This window comes from Zalophus californianus, chromosome 3 (genome assembly GCF_009762305.2).
Source record: "Zalophus californianus isolate mZalCal1 chromosome 3, mZalCal1.pri.v2, whole genome shotgun sequence".
In the NCBI taxonomy this organism is placed as follows: domain Eukaryota; kingdom Metazoa; phylum Chordata; class Mammalia; order Carnivora; family Otariidae; genus Zalophus; species Zalophus californianus.
In genome coordinates, this window is record NC_045597.1 from 171,723,186 (window position 1) to 171,740,370 (window position 17,185).

General features: G+C 37.6%; 1 protein-coding gene across 4 annotated transcripts in view; it reads left to right on the plus strand.

Moving 5' to 3' along the window:
* The window catches only part of SPAG16 (sperm associated antigen 16), a 968,000-nt gene that overhangs the window by 35,287 nt on the left and 915,528 nt on the right, over nt 1–17,185 (plus strand). For all 4 annotated transcript variants that reach the window (XM_027589886.2, XM_027589888.1, XM_027589889.1 and 1 more), the window contains one exon: nt 1,521–1,628. In XM_027589886.2, the coding sequence (XP_027445687.1) occupies nt 1,521–1,628 (108 nt within the window). The remainder of the gene's footprint in view (nt 1–1,520; nt 1,629–17,185) is intronic.

Sequence of the window (17,185 nt, forward strand, 5' to 3'; positions counted from 1 at the left end):
TCTTCTCCCATTCTGTATGTAGGTTGCCTTTTAGTTTTGTTGATTGTTTCCTTCGCTGTGCAGAAGCTTTTTATTTTGATGAAGTCCCAATAGTTTATTTTTGCTTTTGTTTCCCTTGCCTCAGGAGACATATCTAGAAAAAAGTTGCTATGGCTGATGTCAAAGAGGTTACTGCCTGTGTTCTTCTCTAGGATTTTTATGGTTTCAAGGTCTCACATTTAAGTCTTTCTTCCATTTTGTATTTATTTTTGTGTATGGTGTAAGAAAGTGGTCCAATTTTATTCTTTTGCACGTTGCTGTCCACTTTTCCCAACACCATTTGTTAAAGAGACAATCTCCTTCCCATTAAATATTCTTTCCTGCGTTGTGGAAGATTAATTGACCATATAGTTATGGGTTCATTTCTGAGTTTTCTATTCTCTTTCATTGATCTATGTGTCTGTTTTCATGCCAGTACTGTAGTTGGGATTACAACAGCTTTGGAATATAAGAAGTCCAGAATTGTGATGCCTCCAGCTTTGCTTTTCTTTTTCAAGGTTGCTTTGGCTATTTGTTGTCTTTTGTGGTTCCATATAAGTTTTAGGATTGTTTGTTCTAACTCTGTGACAAATGCTATTGGTATTTTGATGGGGATTGCATTTAATGTGTAGATTGCTTTGGGTAGACATTTTAACAATATTTTTTCTTCCAATCCATGAATGTATGGAATGTCTTCCCATTTCTTTTGTCATCTTCAATTTCTTTCATCAGTGTTTTATGGTTTTTAGAGTACAGATCTTTCACCTCTTTGGTTAGATTTATCCCTAGGTATCTTATGGTTTTAGTGCAGTTGTAAATGAGATCGATTCCTTAATTTCTTTTTCTTCTGCTTCATTATTGGTGTATAGAAATGTATGTTGATTTTGTATCCTGTGACTTTACTGAATTCATCTTTTGGTTCTAGCAGATTTTTGGTGGAGTCTTCGGGGTTTTTTGTCTAGAATATCATGTCATCTGCAAATAGTGAAAGTTTGATTCTTCCCTTCTGATTTAGATGTATTTTATTTCTTTTTGTTTTCTTTTTTTTTAAGATTTTTTTATTTATTCATTTGTCAGAGAGAGAGAGAGCACAAGCAGAGGGAGAAACAGGCTCCCTGCTGAGCAAGGAGCCCAATGCGGGACTCGATCCCAGGATTCCGGGATCATGACCTGAGCCGAAGGCAGACGCTTAACCGACTGAGCCACCCAGGCGTCCCTTTTTTTTTTTTTCTGATTGCTGAGGCTAGGGCTTCCAATACGATGTTGCATAAAAGTGGTGAGAGTGAACATCCTGTCTTGTTCCTGATCACATAAAAAAAGCTCTCAGTTTTTCCCCAATTTGGTTGATATTAGCTGTGGATTTTTCATATATGACCTTTATTATGTTGAGGTATGTTCCCTTTAAACCTACTTTGTTAAGGGTTTTTTATCATGAATGGATGTTGTACTTTGTCGAATGTTTTTCTGGAATTAGCAGTGATTTTTTAAATTATTATTTTCAGCAAAGCTAGAGAAGATCTGCTGAAAACGCAAAAAGAACGTGATTTTCACCGAATGCACCATAAACGAATAGTCCAGGAAAAAAACAAATTAATTAATGACCTCAAAGGGTAAGCTGCTAATATTTGTTGGCATATTTATTAAAGAGTTATTTAACATTTAAGTAACTTGGTTATGGCATAAGGTTTGAGGTAAAATAATAATTCAACATTTACTGAGTCTCTACTGTATGCTATACTATGTGTTTGAAATATAAAGATAAGTAAGTTTAGGCCCTTGCTGTCAAGGTTCCCAGAGACTACTAGGATGTGTGATAGGGGAGGAGTTAACTGAAATATTCTGCATGTTGCTATGCCAACCAAGGGTGGTCACCCTAACCTTTAGACGGGTATGAGAGGGTTCAGAGACCTATTTCTAGGAATTCTGAAGTATAAGTTAACAGAGGGAGAGGGAGCAGGGTGTTCTGGACAGACAGTACATACTGTGCAAAGGCACCAAATCATGAAGGAATATGGCATATTCACCATATTGTATGCATAGAGAATAAAGTGCAAAAGCTGCTTGACAAGGGTAAGGTGGAGGGGGGGCATATGCTGAATGACCTTGAATTTATGCAAAGGTTTTTAGAAATTATTTAAAAAATATTCAGTTTTATTTTCCCTCCTCCCTTCCTCTCCTACTTCCAAATTAAAGAAAGAAACTCCCCCCAAAAATAAAACAAAAAACAAGAAAATAATTTATAATCCTTAATGAAAATTTTCCTTTATTTGCTCTAGGGCAGTGCTATCCAATAGAACTTTCTGTGATGTTATAAATATTCTATATGTGTACTGTCTAATACAATAGCTACTAAGTCACATGTGCTGTTAAGCACTGGCCATGTGACTAACACAATTAAGGGATTCGATTTCTAATTTTGTTTGTTTGTTTATTTATTTATTTAAAATTTTATTTATTTGACAGAGAGAGAGAGAAAGCACAAGTAGGAAGAATGGCAGGCAGAGGGAGAGGGAGAGGGAGAAGCAGACTCCCCGCTGAGCAAGGAGCCCAACGTGGGGCTCGATCCCAAGACCCTGGGATCATGACCTGAGCGGAAGGCAAACACTTAACCAACTGTGCCACCCAGGCACCCCATTTCTAATTGTATTTAATTTTAATTAAGTTTAAATTTAAATAGCTACATTTAGCTATAGCTACTGTATGGGACAACACAGTTTAGGGATGGTAATGACCGTTTCTATCTTTTGTAGGTGGTTATGGTTATCATGGCTATTATGATTTCTAAATCATAGGCTGTCCCATGAAGCTTCAGAATCAATGTACTTAAACTTAATAAATTGTAGAAACTAGAGTTTTCCTTACTTTTCTTAAGCGTCTGTAGGAATAAAGCACCATTTTAAGAGGAAGATTGCATTAACTTAAAAAAAGGGCCTTGAGAAATTTTGTTCTTTGTCTTTAACCAAGTCTTTTGGTCTAATATTCTGGTTTGAATTTTTTGGTTCATAAAATTGGTCTTAGTCTGGAGAAATTCATAAAAAGTGTTCAAAATGATTTGTTCCCTTTTTAACTTAAACAGTAACTGAGAAGTAGAACAGTATAATGGAAGGAGCTTGGATTTTGGTGTCAAGTAAACATTGGAAGTCTGGCTTTACCACTTACCTTTAGATGTCCATTGTGTTTTGTCTCTTATCCTTAACAATGCTGATAATATATTTTGGATTAATATGTATAAATACTTGATACTGTACATGGAACATAATAAATGATAATTTTTTGCATATATCATAACATTGAAAGTATATGTTGAATATATACTACTTTATCTAGATTTCCCTTTCGCATTTTTATACAGGTCTTTTCAGAACTGTATATTGTATTTTGTTTTAAGAGTACATTCTTTAAATTGGGGAATTATTCTACACTCAGGACACTATAGGAGCCTGTGGTTCCTATTGGTCATGTAGAAGTCCTTTCAAGGTAGCTAAGCTTTTTCCTTGTCCAAAGATAAATAATTGTTGTGACTTCATTAGGGTGAACCACTCGTTTATCCAGAGGAAGAGCCCAAAGGTATTTTAATAGTTTGTATGTGTATGCACACACACATACAATAAGTGAGTTTGAATCACAGCTCATTCTCTCACAGGTTTGACTCTATTCCCACTATTTGTGCCAATTCAAACAGGTTTCAATACTTCAGTTACTTGGGTACATAACAGTTTAAGAGCACCTTTGTATCTAGTTGTGGCAGCTGAAATATGATTGTTCACTGTTGCTGCTGGGATATTCTACCCTTTGGTAAATTGTTTGAGTTTTTTAAATTGTTTTTTTCTTGAGTCTCTAGCCCATGTTTAAAACTATATCATACATGTTACATTTCCTAGTATGTTTAAAGAGAATACTATTGTAATTCATTTCATATAAAAATTTAGCATTTTCAGATTATACTTTTTGTAATCTTCAGGGGCCCTGATGAAGAAATCCACATTACACTGTAATATAATTAACATTTGTATATTCTGTTAGCCTTTATTTCCAAATTTAATCATTAAGGATAATGTCTCCATTTAACCATTTGGATGAATCACTAGTGTGTGTTTTCTAAGGACCTAAGACAAAATTTCAATGATATCCTCAGTGTCACAAAAAAACTAGAGATGAAGTTAATCACCAGTGAACACCTTGTCTGATAGTTGTACTATTGCATAATAAATCAACTATAAGGAAGAGTGTTTTTCATGCCAGGCTAAATTAGAGTCTTAAGTTCTCTATGTTAATATTTTACCCAAATATTTCAGTTATATATCTATATTCCTTTCACTGTAAATCACAAAATGGCAGTCTTAATTTTTTTCTGTAAATTGTTTAACTAAGTGGATAATTAGTTGATTTTACCTATCAGCTTTATAGGAATTCTCATTTAACATGAGTTTCTTTTTTTTATCTTTAAAATTTTTATTGTTATGTTAATCACCATACATTACATCATTAGTTTTTGATGTAGTGTTCCATGATTCATTGTTTGTGCATGATACCCAGTGTTCCACGCAGAACGTGCCCTCTTTGATACCCCTCATCAGGCTAGCCCATCCCCCCACCCCCCTCCCCTCTAAAACCCTCAGTTTGTTTTTCAGAGTCCATCATCTCTCATGGTTAGTCTCCCCCTCCGATTTCCCCCCCTTTATTCTTCCCCTCCTGCTATCTTCTTTTTTTTTTCCTTAACATATATTGCCTTATTGTTTCAGAGGTACATATCTGTGATTCAACAGTATTGCACAATTCACAGCACTCACCATAGCACATACCCTCCCCAATGTCTATCACCCAGCCACCCCCTCCCTCTCACCCCCCCAACACTCCAGCAACCCTCAGTTTGTTTCCTGAGATTAAGAATTCCTCATATCACTGAGGTCATATGATACATGTCTTTCTCTGATTGACTTATTTCACTCAGCATGACACCCTCCAGTTCCATCCACGTCGTTGCAAATGGCAAGATCTTATTCCTTTCGATGGCTGCATAATATTCCATTGTATATATATATATATATATATACCACATCTTTATCCATTCTTCTGTCGATGGACATCTTGGCTCTTTCCACAGTTTGGCTATTGTGGACATTGCTGCTATAAACATTGGGGTGCACGTACCCCTTCAGATCCCTACATTTGTATCTTTGGGGTAAATACCCAGTAGTGCAATTGCTGGGTCATACGGTAGCTCTATTTTCAACTTTTTGAGGAACCTCCATACTGTTTTCCAGAGTGGTTGCACCAGCTTGCATTCCCACCAACAGTATAGGAGGGTTCCCCTTTCTCTACATCCTCGCCAACATCTGTCATTTCCTGACTTATTAATTTTAGCCATATGAGGTGGTATCTCATTGAGGTTTTGATTTGGATTTCCCTGATGCCGAGTGATGTTGAACACTTTTTCATGTGTCTGTTGGCCATTTGGATGTCTTTTTTGGAAAAATGTCTGTTCATGTCTTCTGCCCATTTCTTGATTGGATTATTTGTTCTTTGGGTGTTGAGTTTGATAATTTCTTTATAGATTTTGGATACTAGCCCTTTATCTGATATGTCATTTGCAAATATCTTCTCCCATTCTGTCGGTTGTCTTTTGGTTTTGTGGACTGTTTCTTTTGCTGTGCAAAAGCTTTTTATCTTGATGAAATCCCAAGAGTTCATTTTTGCCCTTGCTTCCCTTGCCTTTGGCGATGTTTCTAGGAAGAAGTTGCTGCGGCTGAGGTCGAAGAGGTTGCTGCCTGTGATCTCCTTTAGGATTTTGATGGACTCCTGTCTCACGTTTAGGTCTTTCATCCATTTTGAGTCTATTTTTGTGTGTGGTGTAAGGAAATGGTCCAGTTTCATTCTTCTGCATGTGGCTGTCCAATTTCCCAACACCATTTGTTGAAGAGACTGTCTTTTTGCCATTGGACATTCTTTCCTGCTTTGTCAAAGATTAGGTGACCATAGAGTTGAAGGTCCATTTCTGGGCTCTCTATTCTGTTCCATTGATCTATGTGTCTGTTTTTGTGCCGGTACCATACTGTCTTGGTGATGACAGCTTTGTAATAGAGCTGGAAATCTGGAATTGTGATGCTGCCAGCTTTGCTTTGCTTTTTCAACATTCCTCTGGCTATTCGGCGTCTCTTCTGGTTCCATACAAATTTCAGGATTATTTGTTCCATTTCTTTGAAAAAAGTGGATGGTATTTTGATGGGGATTGCATTGAATGTGTAGATTGCTCTAGGTAGCATTGACATCTTCACAATGTTTGTTCTTCCAATCTATGAGCATGGAACGTTTTTCCATTTCTTTGTGTCCTCCTCAATTTCTTTCATGAGTATTTTATAGTTTTCTGAGTACAGATCCTTTGCCTCTTTGGTTAGATTTATTCCTAGGTATCTTATGGTTTTGGGTGCAATTGTAAATGGGATCGACTCCTTAATTTCTCTCTCTTCTGTCTTGTTGTTGGTGTATAGGTATGCCACTGATTTCTGTGCATTGATTTTATATCCTGAGAGTTTGACTTCCTCCTTGCCGATTTGGATGCCTTTGATTTCTTTTTGTTGTCTGATTGCTGTGGCTAGGACTTCTAATACTGTGTTGAATAGCAGTGGTGACAGTGGACATCCTTGCCGCGTTCCTGACCTTAGGGGGAAAGCTCTCAGTTTTTCCCCATTGAGAATGATACTCGCTTTAGGTTTTTCAAAGATGGCTTTTATGATATTGAGGTATGTACCCTTTATCCCTATACTCTGAAGAGTTTTGATCAAGAAAGGATGCTATACTTTGTCAAATGCTTTTTCTGCATCTATTGAGAGGATCATATGATTCTTGTTCTTTCTTTTGTTAATATATTGTATCACGTTGATTGATTTGCAGATGTTGAACCAATCTTGCAGCCTTGCAGGTAAATCCCACTTGGTCATGGTGAATAATCCTTTTAATGTACTGTTGGATCCTATTGGCTAGTATTTTGGTGAGAATTTTTGCATCCATGTTCATCAGGGATATTGGTCTGTCATTCTCCTTTTTGATGGGGTCTTTGTCTGGTTTGGGGATCAATGGTGGCCTCATAAAATGAGTTTGGAAGTTTTCCTTCCATTTCTATTTTTTGGAACAGTTTCAGGAGAATAGGTATTAATTCTTTTTGAAATGTTTGGTAGAATTCCCCTGGGAAGCCATCTGGCCCTGGGCTTTTGTTTGTTGGGAGATTTTTGATGACTCCTTCAATTTCCTTGGTGGTTATAGGTCTGTTCAGGTTTTCTATTTCTTCCTGGTTCAATTTTGGTAGTTGATACATCTCTAGGAATGCATCCATTTCTTCCAGGTTATCTAATTTACTGGCATAGAGTTGCTCATAGTATGTTCTTATAATTGTTTGTATGTCTTTGGTGTTGGTTGTGATCTCTCCTCTTTCATTCGTGATTTTGTTGATTTGGGTCATTTCTCTTTTCTTCTTGATAAGTCTGGCCAGGGGTTTATCAATCTTGTTAATTCTTTGAAAGTAACAGCTCCTAGTTTCATTGATCTGTTCTACTGTTCTTTTGGTTTCTATTTCATTGATTTCTGCTCTGATCTTTATTATTTCTCTTCTCCTGGTGGGTTTAGGCTTTATTTGCTGTTTTTTCTCTAGCTCCTTTAGGTGTAGGGTTAGGTTGTATATTTGAGACCTTTCTTGTTTCTTGAGAAAGGCTTGTATTGCTATATACTTTCCTCTTAGGACTGCCTTTGCTGTATCCCAAAGATTTTGAACAGTTGTGTTTTCATTTTCATTGGTTTCCATGAATTTTTTAAATTCCTAATTTCCTGGTTGACCCATTCATTCTTCAGTAGGATGCTCTTTAGCCTCCATGTATTTGAGTTCTTTCCAACTTTCCTCTTGTGATTGACTTCTAGTTTCAAAGAATTGTGGTCTGAAAATATGCAGGGAATAATCCCAGTCTTTTGGTACCTGTTGAGACCTGATTTGTGACCTAGGATGTGATCAATTCTGGAGAATGTTCCATGGGCACTAGAGAAGAATGTGTATTCCATTGCTTGGGGATGAAATGTTCTGAATATGTCTGTGAAGTCCATTTGGTCCAGTGTGTCATTTAAAGTCTTTATTTCCTTGTTGATCTTTTGCTTAGATGATCTGTCCATTTCAGTCAGGAGGGTGTTAAAGTCCCCCACTATTATTGTATTGTTGTCAATGTGTTTCTTTGCTTTTGTTATTAATTGCCTTATATAATTGGCTGCTGCCATGTTAGGGGCATAGATATTTACAATTGTTAGATCTTTTTGCTGGATAGACAAACCTTTAAGTAGGATATAGTGTCCTTCCTCATCTATTATTACAGTCCATGTTTTAAAATCTAATTTGTCTGATATAAGGATTGCTAACCCAGCTTTCTTTCCGTGTCCATTAGCATGGTAAATGGTTTTCCACCCCCTCACTTTCAATGTGGGGGTGTCTTTGGGTCTAAAATGAGTCTCTTGCTGACAGCATATTGATGGGTCTTGTTTTTTAATCCAATCTGATAGCCTGTGTCTTTTGATTGGGGCATTTAGCCCATTTACACTCAGGGTAACTATTGAAAGATATGAATTTAGTGCCATTGTATTGCCTGTAAGGTGACTGTTACTGTGTATTGTCTGTGTTCCTTTCTGGTCTGTGTTACTTTTAGGCTCTCTCTTTGCTTGGAGGAACCATTTCAATATTTCTTGTAGGGCTGGTTTTGTGCTTGCAAATTCCTTTAGTTTTTCTTTTTCCTGGAAAATTTTTATCTCTCCTTCTATTTTCAAAGACAGCCTAGCTGGATATGGTATTCTTGGCTGTGTATTTTTCTCGTTTAGTGCTCTGAATATATCATGCCAGTCCTTTCTGGCCTGCCAGGTCTCTGTGGATAGGTCTGTTGCCAATCTAATGTTTCTACCATTGTAGGTTACATATCTCTTCTCCCGAGCTGCTTTCAGGATTTTCTCTTTGTCTCGGAGACTTGTAAGTTTTACTATTAGACGTCGGGGTGTTGACCTATTTTTATTGATTTTGAGAGGGGTTCTCTGTGCCTCCTGGATTTTGATGCCTGTTTCCTTCCCCACATTAGGGAAGTTCTCTGCTATGATTTGCTCCAATATACCTTCTGCCCCTCTCTCTCTTTCTTCTTCTTCTGGGATCCCAATTATTCTAATGTTGTTTTGTCTTATTGTATCACTTATCTCTTGAATCCTGCCCTCGTGATCCAGTAGTTGTTTCTCTCTCTTTTTCTCAGCTTCTTTATTTTCCATCATTTGGTCTTCTATATCGCTGATTCTCTCTTCTGCCTCATTTATCCTAGCAGTTAGTGCCCCCATTTTTGATTGCACCTCATTAATAGCCTTTTTGATTTTGACTTGTTTAGATTTTATTTCTTTTATTTCTCCAGAAAGCGTTTCTCTAATAACTTCCATGCTTTTTTCAAGCCCAGCTAATATCTTTAAAGCCATGATTCTCTATTCTAGGTCCGACATCGCACTAATGTCCGTATTGGGTAGGTCCCTTGCAGACGGTACTACCTCTTGTTCTTTTTGTTGAGGTGATTCTTTTTGTCTTGTCATTTTGTCCTGAGGAGAATAGATGAATGACAGAACAAAATGCTAACAGGTTAACAATGTCCCCAGAATATATATACTCTAATGAAATCAGAAAAGACCTGAAACCAGGGGAAAAGAAAGGGAAAGAAAGAAAAAAGAAAAAGATAAAAACAAAAACAGAACAAAACAAAAAAAAACAGAATATGATCAAATATGATCAGGCTAGTGCATAGATCAGTGCCACACACTAGATTTTGGTTGTATTTTGGTCTGTTAGAAGAAAGTACCTCCTAAAATTTTAAAGAAAGAAAGACTTATATATGTACAAAATAAGGGTTGATACAATGAAGGGATGGAATATTACTGTAAAGATGACAATTGTAAAAAATTTTAAAAAAGGAATTGATAAGAAGATGTTTGAAAAAAGAAAGGATTAAAGAAAAAGGAAAGAAAGAAAGAAAAAAAGGGGGCAGAGTGTGATCGGGCAGAAGACTAGAAGAAAGCCATACACTAGAGATTTAGGGTATATTTTGATCTGTTAGAGGAAACTGTATCTCAAAATTTTAAAGAGATAACAACTTGTATATATATTTGCCAAAAATAAGGGTAACTACTATGAAGGGATAGAATATGACTCTAAAAATAAAAAATAAAAATGTTTTTTTAAAAAAGAGATTGATAAGATGTTGGTTGAAAAAGGGAAAAAGAAAAATTCAAAAAAAAACAGTTAAAAAAATTAACTTTGAAAGACTAATGAATCATGGTGAAAAAGCCATGAATTCTATGTGCAGTATTCCCCTAGCGCTGGAGTTCTGCCGTTCTCATCGATCGGTAAACTTGGTTTTGGCTGGCTGTTCTTGTTGATCTTCTGGGGGAGGGGCCTGTTGCCCTGGTTCCCAGATGTCTTTGCCGGAGGCGGAATTGCCCTGGCCTTGCCGGGTCTGGGCTAAGCAATCTGCTCAGGTTCGCTCTTGGGAGCTTTTGCTCCCCGCAAGCTTTCCTTACAGCATTGGAGGACGAGAGTGAAAATGGCATCTCCCAATCTCCGCCTGGGAGGAGCCGAGAACTCGGGGCCCCACTCCTCAGTGCAGCCCCAGAGAAAAGCAGTCAGTCACTCCCATTTCCCCGGTCTCCGGCCACACTCCGCGCTCACCCGGCCTGTGACCGAGCGTTTCTATCTCTGGCATCCGACCCCATGTGGAGTCTCCAAACCCAGGAGATCCCTGCGGTGCGCTTCCACGCCGCTCCTTCCGGGGGAGGAAGGGGAGGCTCCCCGGATCTGCCGCTTGTTGGGTCCCTGCTGGAGGAGCAGTGGCCCGACTGTGTCACCGATCACAGTTTATGGCAACCCCGAGCTGAGAGCCTGCTCCTCGGCTCCGTCTCTGCAGCTGGCCTCCCTGCTCCGATACCTGGGAGCTCTGCCGCACTCAGGCACCCCCAGTGTTTCTGTGACCCCGAGGGTCCTGAGACCACACTGTCCTGCGAGGGTTCCACCCCCAGCTTAGCCCCTGGAGCGACGTCCCTCAGCGGACCCGACTTCTAAAAGTTCTGATTTTGTGCTCCGCGGCTCTATCACTTGCCAGAAGAGGCCGACGGAAGCCCCCTCCCCCACCGTCTATCCTCCCGAATATCGCCTCGGATTCACTTCTCCGTAGGTCCTACCTTCCAGAAAATGGTTGCTTTTCTGTTCAGAGAGTTGTTGCTATTCTTTTCTTCAATCTCCTGTTGAGTTCGTAGGTGTTCAGAATGGTTTGATCCCTATCCAGCTGAATTCCTGAGACCAGAGGAAATCCAGGTCTCCTACTCCACCATCTTGCTCCACTACCAGCCTAACATGAGTTTCTTATGAATTTACTTATTTTCAGAATTATCAATATCAAAAGTTAGAACTTATAAGCAGATGGATTATGAGCTACTTATGGAACTTACAAAACAGACACACTCTTTCAGACTGACTAAACAGAAGGTTTTTGTTTGTTTCAAGTTTTTATTTAAATTCTAGTTAGTTAACATATAGTGTAATATTGGTTTCAGGAGTAGAATTTAGTGATTCATCACTTAGATATAACACCCAGCGCTCATCACGACACGCATCCTCCTTAAGATCCATCATCCATTTAGCCCAACCCCCTCCCACCTCCCCTCCAGCAAATTTCAGTTTGTTCTCTATAGGTAAGAGTCTCTTATGGTTTGCCTCCCTCTCTCTTTTTTTCCCCCTTCCCCTATATTCATCTGTTTTGTTTCTTAAATTCCACATATGAGCGAACTCCTATGGCATTTGTCCTTCTCTGGCTTATTTTGCTTAGCATAATATACTCCAGCTCCATCCATGTTGTTGCAAATGGCAAGATTTCATTCTTTTTGATGGGTAATATTCCTTTGTGTGTGTGTGTGTGTGTTTATGTGTGTGTACACACATCTTCTTTATCCATGCATCAGTCGATGGTCATTTGGGCTCTTTCCATAATTTGGCTATTGTTGATAGTGCTGCTATAAACATCAGGGTGCATGTGCCCTGTAGAATCAGTATTTTTGTATCCTTTAGGTAAATAATAGTAGTGTAATTGTTAGGTCATAGGGTAGTTCTATCTTTAACTTTTTGAGGAACCGCCATACTGTTTTCCGGAGTGGCTGCACCAGTTTGCATTCAGACCAACAGTGTAAGAGGATTCATGTTTCTCTGCACCCTTGCCAACAGAAGGGTTTTTTGAATGTTGTTTCCTTGTTATATTCTAGGGGTATTCTACATGATGCTAATTCTTGGGATAAAGGATTATCAGCTCATATCCCATGAATGAGTTAGATGCTAAAGTTAGTAATACAGGGAAAATTGTTCCATCAATAATAACAATCCTTCCATTTGTCTACAAATTACAGCACACATTGTTTTGTGTATATAACTCTGTAGCTGAATATGTGTTTATAAATACATAATATTCATGGAAGTGTGTAGTATACAGCAAAGTGTATATTTAGCACATTAAATGGAATGGGGGATAGAACTGTACATACTACTTACATTTTTATTTTATTACTCTCATGCTTTGCTGAATATGGTTGAATTTTAATACATATTATATATATATTAAATGTATATGTAACTTAACTTTAGTGCTTCGGTTTTATTGCTTTCAACAATCTGGTATAATAATACATTATGTTAAGATAAATATGACTTACAAATCAGTGACTTTTATAAATACTTTCATGAAAATATTGTGCAAAACAAGGACTCCTTTTATTTTTTTAAAGATTTTATTCATTTATTTGAGAGAGAGCACACAAGTGGCGGGGGGAGGGGAAGGGAAAAGGACAAGCAGACTCCCCGATCAGCATACAGCCCAACTTGGAGCTCCATCCCAGGATGCCAAGATCATGACCTGAGTGGAAGTCAGACTGAACCACCCAGGCGCTCTCTTATTTTTTTAATAGAAAAACATTTAAAACTATTTTGGGGCTGTTCTGCTTGCATCCATGTCAGAGTAACTGGTATAGAACTAGCTTTCCAACTGGTAATAGATGGGCTCTTCAACTGTAATGAACTGCAAAACTGAATAAAATTTTTGGCAGCTGTTTTTTTAGATGTTGGAAAATTGGCAGAGTAGGACTGTGATGACTAAGAGAAGGGAACCATTCAGTGTGAGTGGCATGATTACCTCAGATTTTGGTCCAGAAATACGATTCTGACAATAGTGTGGCCACATAGAACACAGTCAGAACACAGTAGTCTTGATTAACTGATGAGGCAGGGCTGCGAGGGGGCCGGAATTTGCAGGATAGGGTACACAAAAGGTGGGAGGTGCCTGAAAGGAATTTAAGAAATATTTGTAGTCGTTCCCTTTAATCTTTGACCAAAGACTAAGTTTTGGAATAGTGAGAGAATGATGCCTATAAAGAACAGCTGCTGGGAAACGATGAGTTAAATGGAGATTCCAGAGTTTGCAGATGTAGGAATTCCGACCAGCTACAGTGGAGGAACCTCACTAAAAACTCTGAACGTTCAGTTAAGACCCTTGATAAATGTGGGTGGCTCAGTTGGTTAAGCATCTGCCTTCCGCTTAGGTCATGATTCAAGAGTCCCGGGATCCAGCCTCCCACGTCAGGCTCCCTGCTCGGTGGGGAGTCTGCTTCTCCCTCTGCCCGACCCCATTTGTGCTCTCTCTCTCTCTCTCTCAAATAAATAAATAAAATCTTTAAAAAAAAGACGCTTGATAAACCATGTCATAGGAGCAGAGCTATTCTAGCCCTAGAGAAGGAACTACTTTAAACTTGTCTTAATAAAAGATTAAAAGTAAGCTTCGAAAAGCTCAAATTGCCCATCAGTAAATTAACTCTCTGCCAGAACAAAACTCTTTAAAGAGAACAAAGTTCAGATAAATATATGTCCAACATATGATAAAATATATAACATATATAGAAGCAGGAAAATGTGTCCCATACATATCCAGGAAAAAATAGAAACAGACCCAGAAATGACAGAAATAACAGAATTAGTAGATGAAGACTTTAAAACAGCTCTTACAAAATGTTTAGAATTTTAAAGAAAATAATGAATATAATTAGTGGACAGTTGGGAAATAGCAGAAGTGAAATGGGAACTATAAACAAAGAACCAAATGGAAGTTCTCAAACTGGAAAACATATTTGCAATAAAAAATTCACTAAGAAAGGAAGCTGAAAAGAGTTAACAGAACTTCAGAGAAAAAAAGGCTAAAAATAAACAGAATTGTGCCTGTGAGGCAATTTCAAGTAGTCTATCCTATGTCAGAAGAAGACACTGGAGTGACTTTCTCAACTTTGATAGCTTACTCCAGCTGCTTCATATATCAGTTAAAATTATTTATTCAAAGAATCTGGGAGTGATCATTGGGTGGGTACATGGACCAAATAAGCCCACTTTGAGCCAGACCTTAGCCATGATGCTACTTATTCTCTGGCTTCTGTAAATCCCCTTTCTAATATAGGGGCTGTGATGTCACTCTGGATTTGTGGATATTAATAATAACTTCTTAAAATATACTTTCCCAGTACATCGTCACACAAGTAAATGGCTATAGGTAATTTTGTGGAAGAACGGGGACTATCATCACAGTGTATAATTGCTGTGGTGTTATGGAGTTCCTTTTCTACTCTTTGTCACTAGGGCAGCTCAAGGCTTTTTCACTTTTCTGAGTGTTAGCTATGACTTTTTCCAGGTTTCTGAGAGTCACCTCAGCAGTGACTTTGTTGCATCCACTGCAGTACTTGTTTCAGTACTTGTAAAATCCAGTGTCTTAGGCAAATTATTGTTTATCCAGTCTTAGGTTATAGCCCTTTTAGCATCTCAAAATCCAGTCTCTGGAGTGCTTTTTTGGTTTCTGTTAGTATATGATTAATTCTTACAGCAGTTTGGATGTATACAGTCTCTTTTCTCCCTTACCAAACCATTAGCTTGGCAGTTAGGAGAGGAGGAAGTAGGGCCAACTTGAGGAGGGCATCATTTACCTTTTGGGGAAGATAGCTCTACCACAGTTTTTAGCACCGCTGAAGTGTTAGCTCTCTCTAGGGAAGGAGAGCCACCTCTGCATGCCCACTGGGCCTAAGGAGAAGGGGTACAGAAACAACATCCTCAGTGTCATCCTGAGGATCAGAGAAAAAGAGGCCATTTCAGTAAGATAAAAAAGTCAATTTATCAGGAAGTCATAATATACATGACTCTAATGTAAGCACTTCAAAATATATGAAGCAAAATCTGATAAAACGTAAAAATAGATATTTCCACAGTTACAATTGGAGGTTTTAACATTCCTCTTTTTGCAATTATTAGAAAAAAAGGCAAGAAGTCTCTTAAGCCTATAGAATAAGGCCTCAGTTAATTGAGTGTAATTGACATTTCTTGAATTCTACTTTGGAGTTTTCATGTGCACAAAATAGATCATATGCTTAGCCATAAAACAAGTCTCTATACATTTCAGAGAATTGATGTCATACAAAATATGTTCTCTGACCACAACCAAATTAAATTAAGTCAATGACAAAAAGCTCTCTGGAAAATTCCCAAATATTTGGAAATTAAGTAACATAGTTCTAAATAGTCCATGAGTCAAAGAAGGAAGTGAGAAAGTATTTCGATCTGAATGGCTGAAGATGCAGCATATTAAAAACAGTGGGATGCAGCTAAAGCAGTGCTTAAGGTAAAACTGATAGTTTTATTTTCTTAATTTTTTTAAATTGATAGTTTTGAATGCTTAGAGAAGAAAATTTTATACTAATAATCTAATCTTGTACCTTAGATGCTAAAAAAAAAATGCAGAGAAAGAAAAAGAAATGAAATAATAAAAAGATCAGAAACCAATAAACTAGCAAAGGGATAAACAAAAATAAACAAATACATAAAAATAAAATCATATTGGTTGCTTGAAAATATAATAAAACTGATAAAGTTGATAATAAAATTGACAAGACTACATAGACTAATCACCAAATGTTGGTCAGAGAGGTAGAGTAACCAAGGCTGTCATATATTGCTATTGGAAGTAGAAGTTAAAACCCAGCAATTCAACTCCTAGGTATTTTTTCCGAGAGAAAGAGAACCAAAAAATATCTTATATGACTTTGTGTAAGAATGTTCATAGCAACCTTATTCATAATGGCCCCAAGCTAAAATCAGTTCTTCATCAGCAGAATATTGAATAAACACATGGAGAATATACATACAAAGGAATACGACTCACAATAAAAAGAAATGAATTACTGATACGCACAACAGCCTAGAAGAATCTAAAATTATGCTGAGTGAAAGAAGCCAGTTTCTGGCCTCATGGAATGAATTTGGAAGTTTTCCTTCCTTTTTTATTTTTTGTAATAGTTTGAGAAGAATAGGTATTCTACCAAGTGTTTGGTAGAATTCGCCTATGAAGCCATCTGGTCCTGGGCTTTTGTTTTTTGGGAATTTTTTGATTACTGATTCAATTTCTTTGCTGGTTATCAGTATATTCAAATTTTCTATTTCTGGGGCGCCTGGGTGGCTCAGTCATTAAGCGTCTGCCTTCGGCTCAGGTCATGATACCAGGGGCCTGGGATGGAGCCCTGCATCAGGCTCCCTGCTCTGCGGGAAGCCTGCTTCTCCCTCTCCCACTCCCCTTGCTTGTGTTCCCTCTCTCGCTGTCAAATAAATAAATAAATAATCTTAAAAAAATTTTTTTTTCTATTTCTTCATGATTCAGTTTTCATAGTTTTTATGTTTCTAGGAATTTATCCATTTCTTCCAGGTTATCCAATTTGTTGGCATATACTTTTTCATAATCTCTTATAATTGTTTGTATTCCTGTGATGTTGGTTGTTACATAAGAGAACATATTCTATGATTCCAAATATATGAAGTTCTAGAATCTCCTGAGGCATTAGAAATGCTCTATATTTTGATAACAATGTGGACTACCTGGGCATGCATGTTTCTTAAAACTCTAAACTGTAACATTTAAACTCTATATTTTACAACAGGTAAACTACACTTAAGTAAAAAAGGTTTAAAAAAAGTATTTTGAGGGCATTTTCAAATAAAACAGTTTCTTAAGTTGCTTATATGTTGAGTTGAATTATTCCTCCTATGAGATAATGAAAT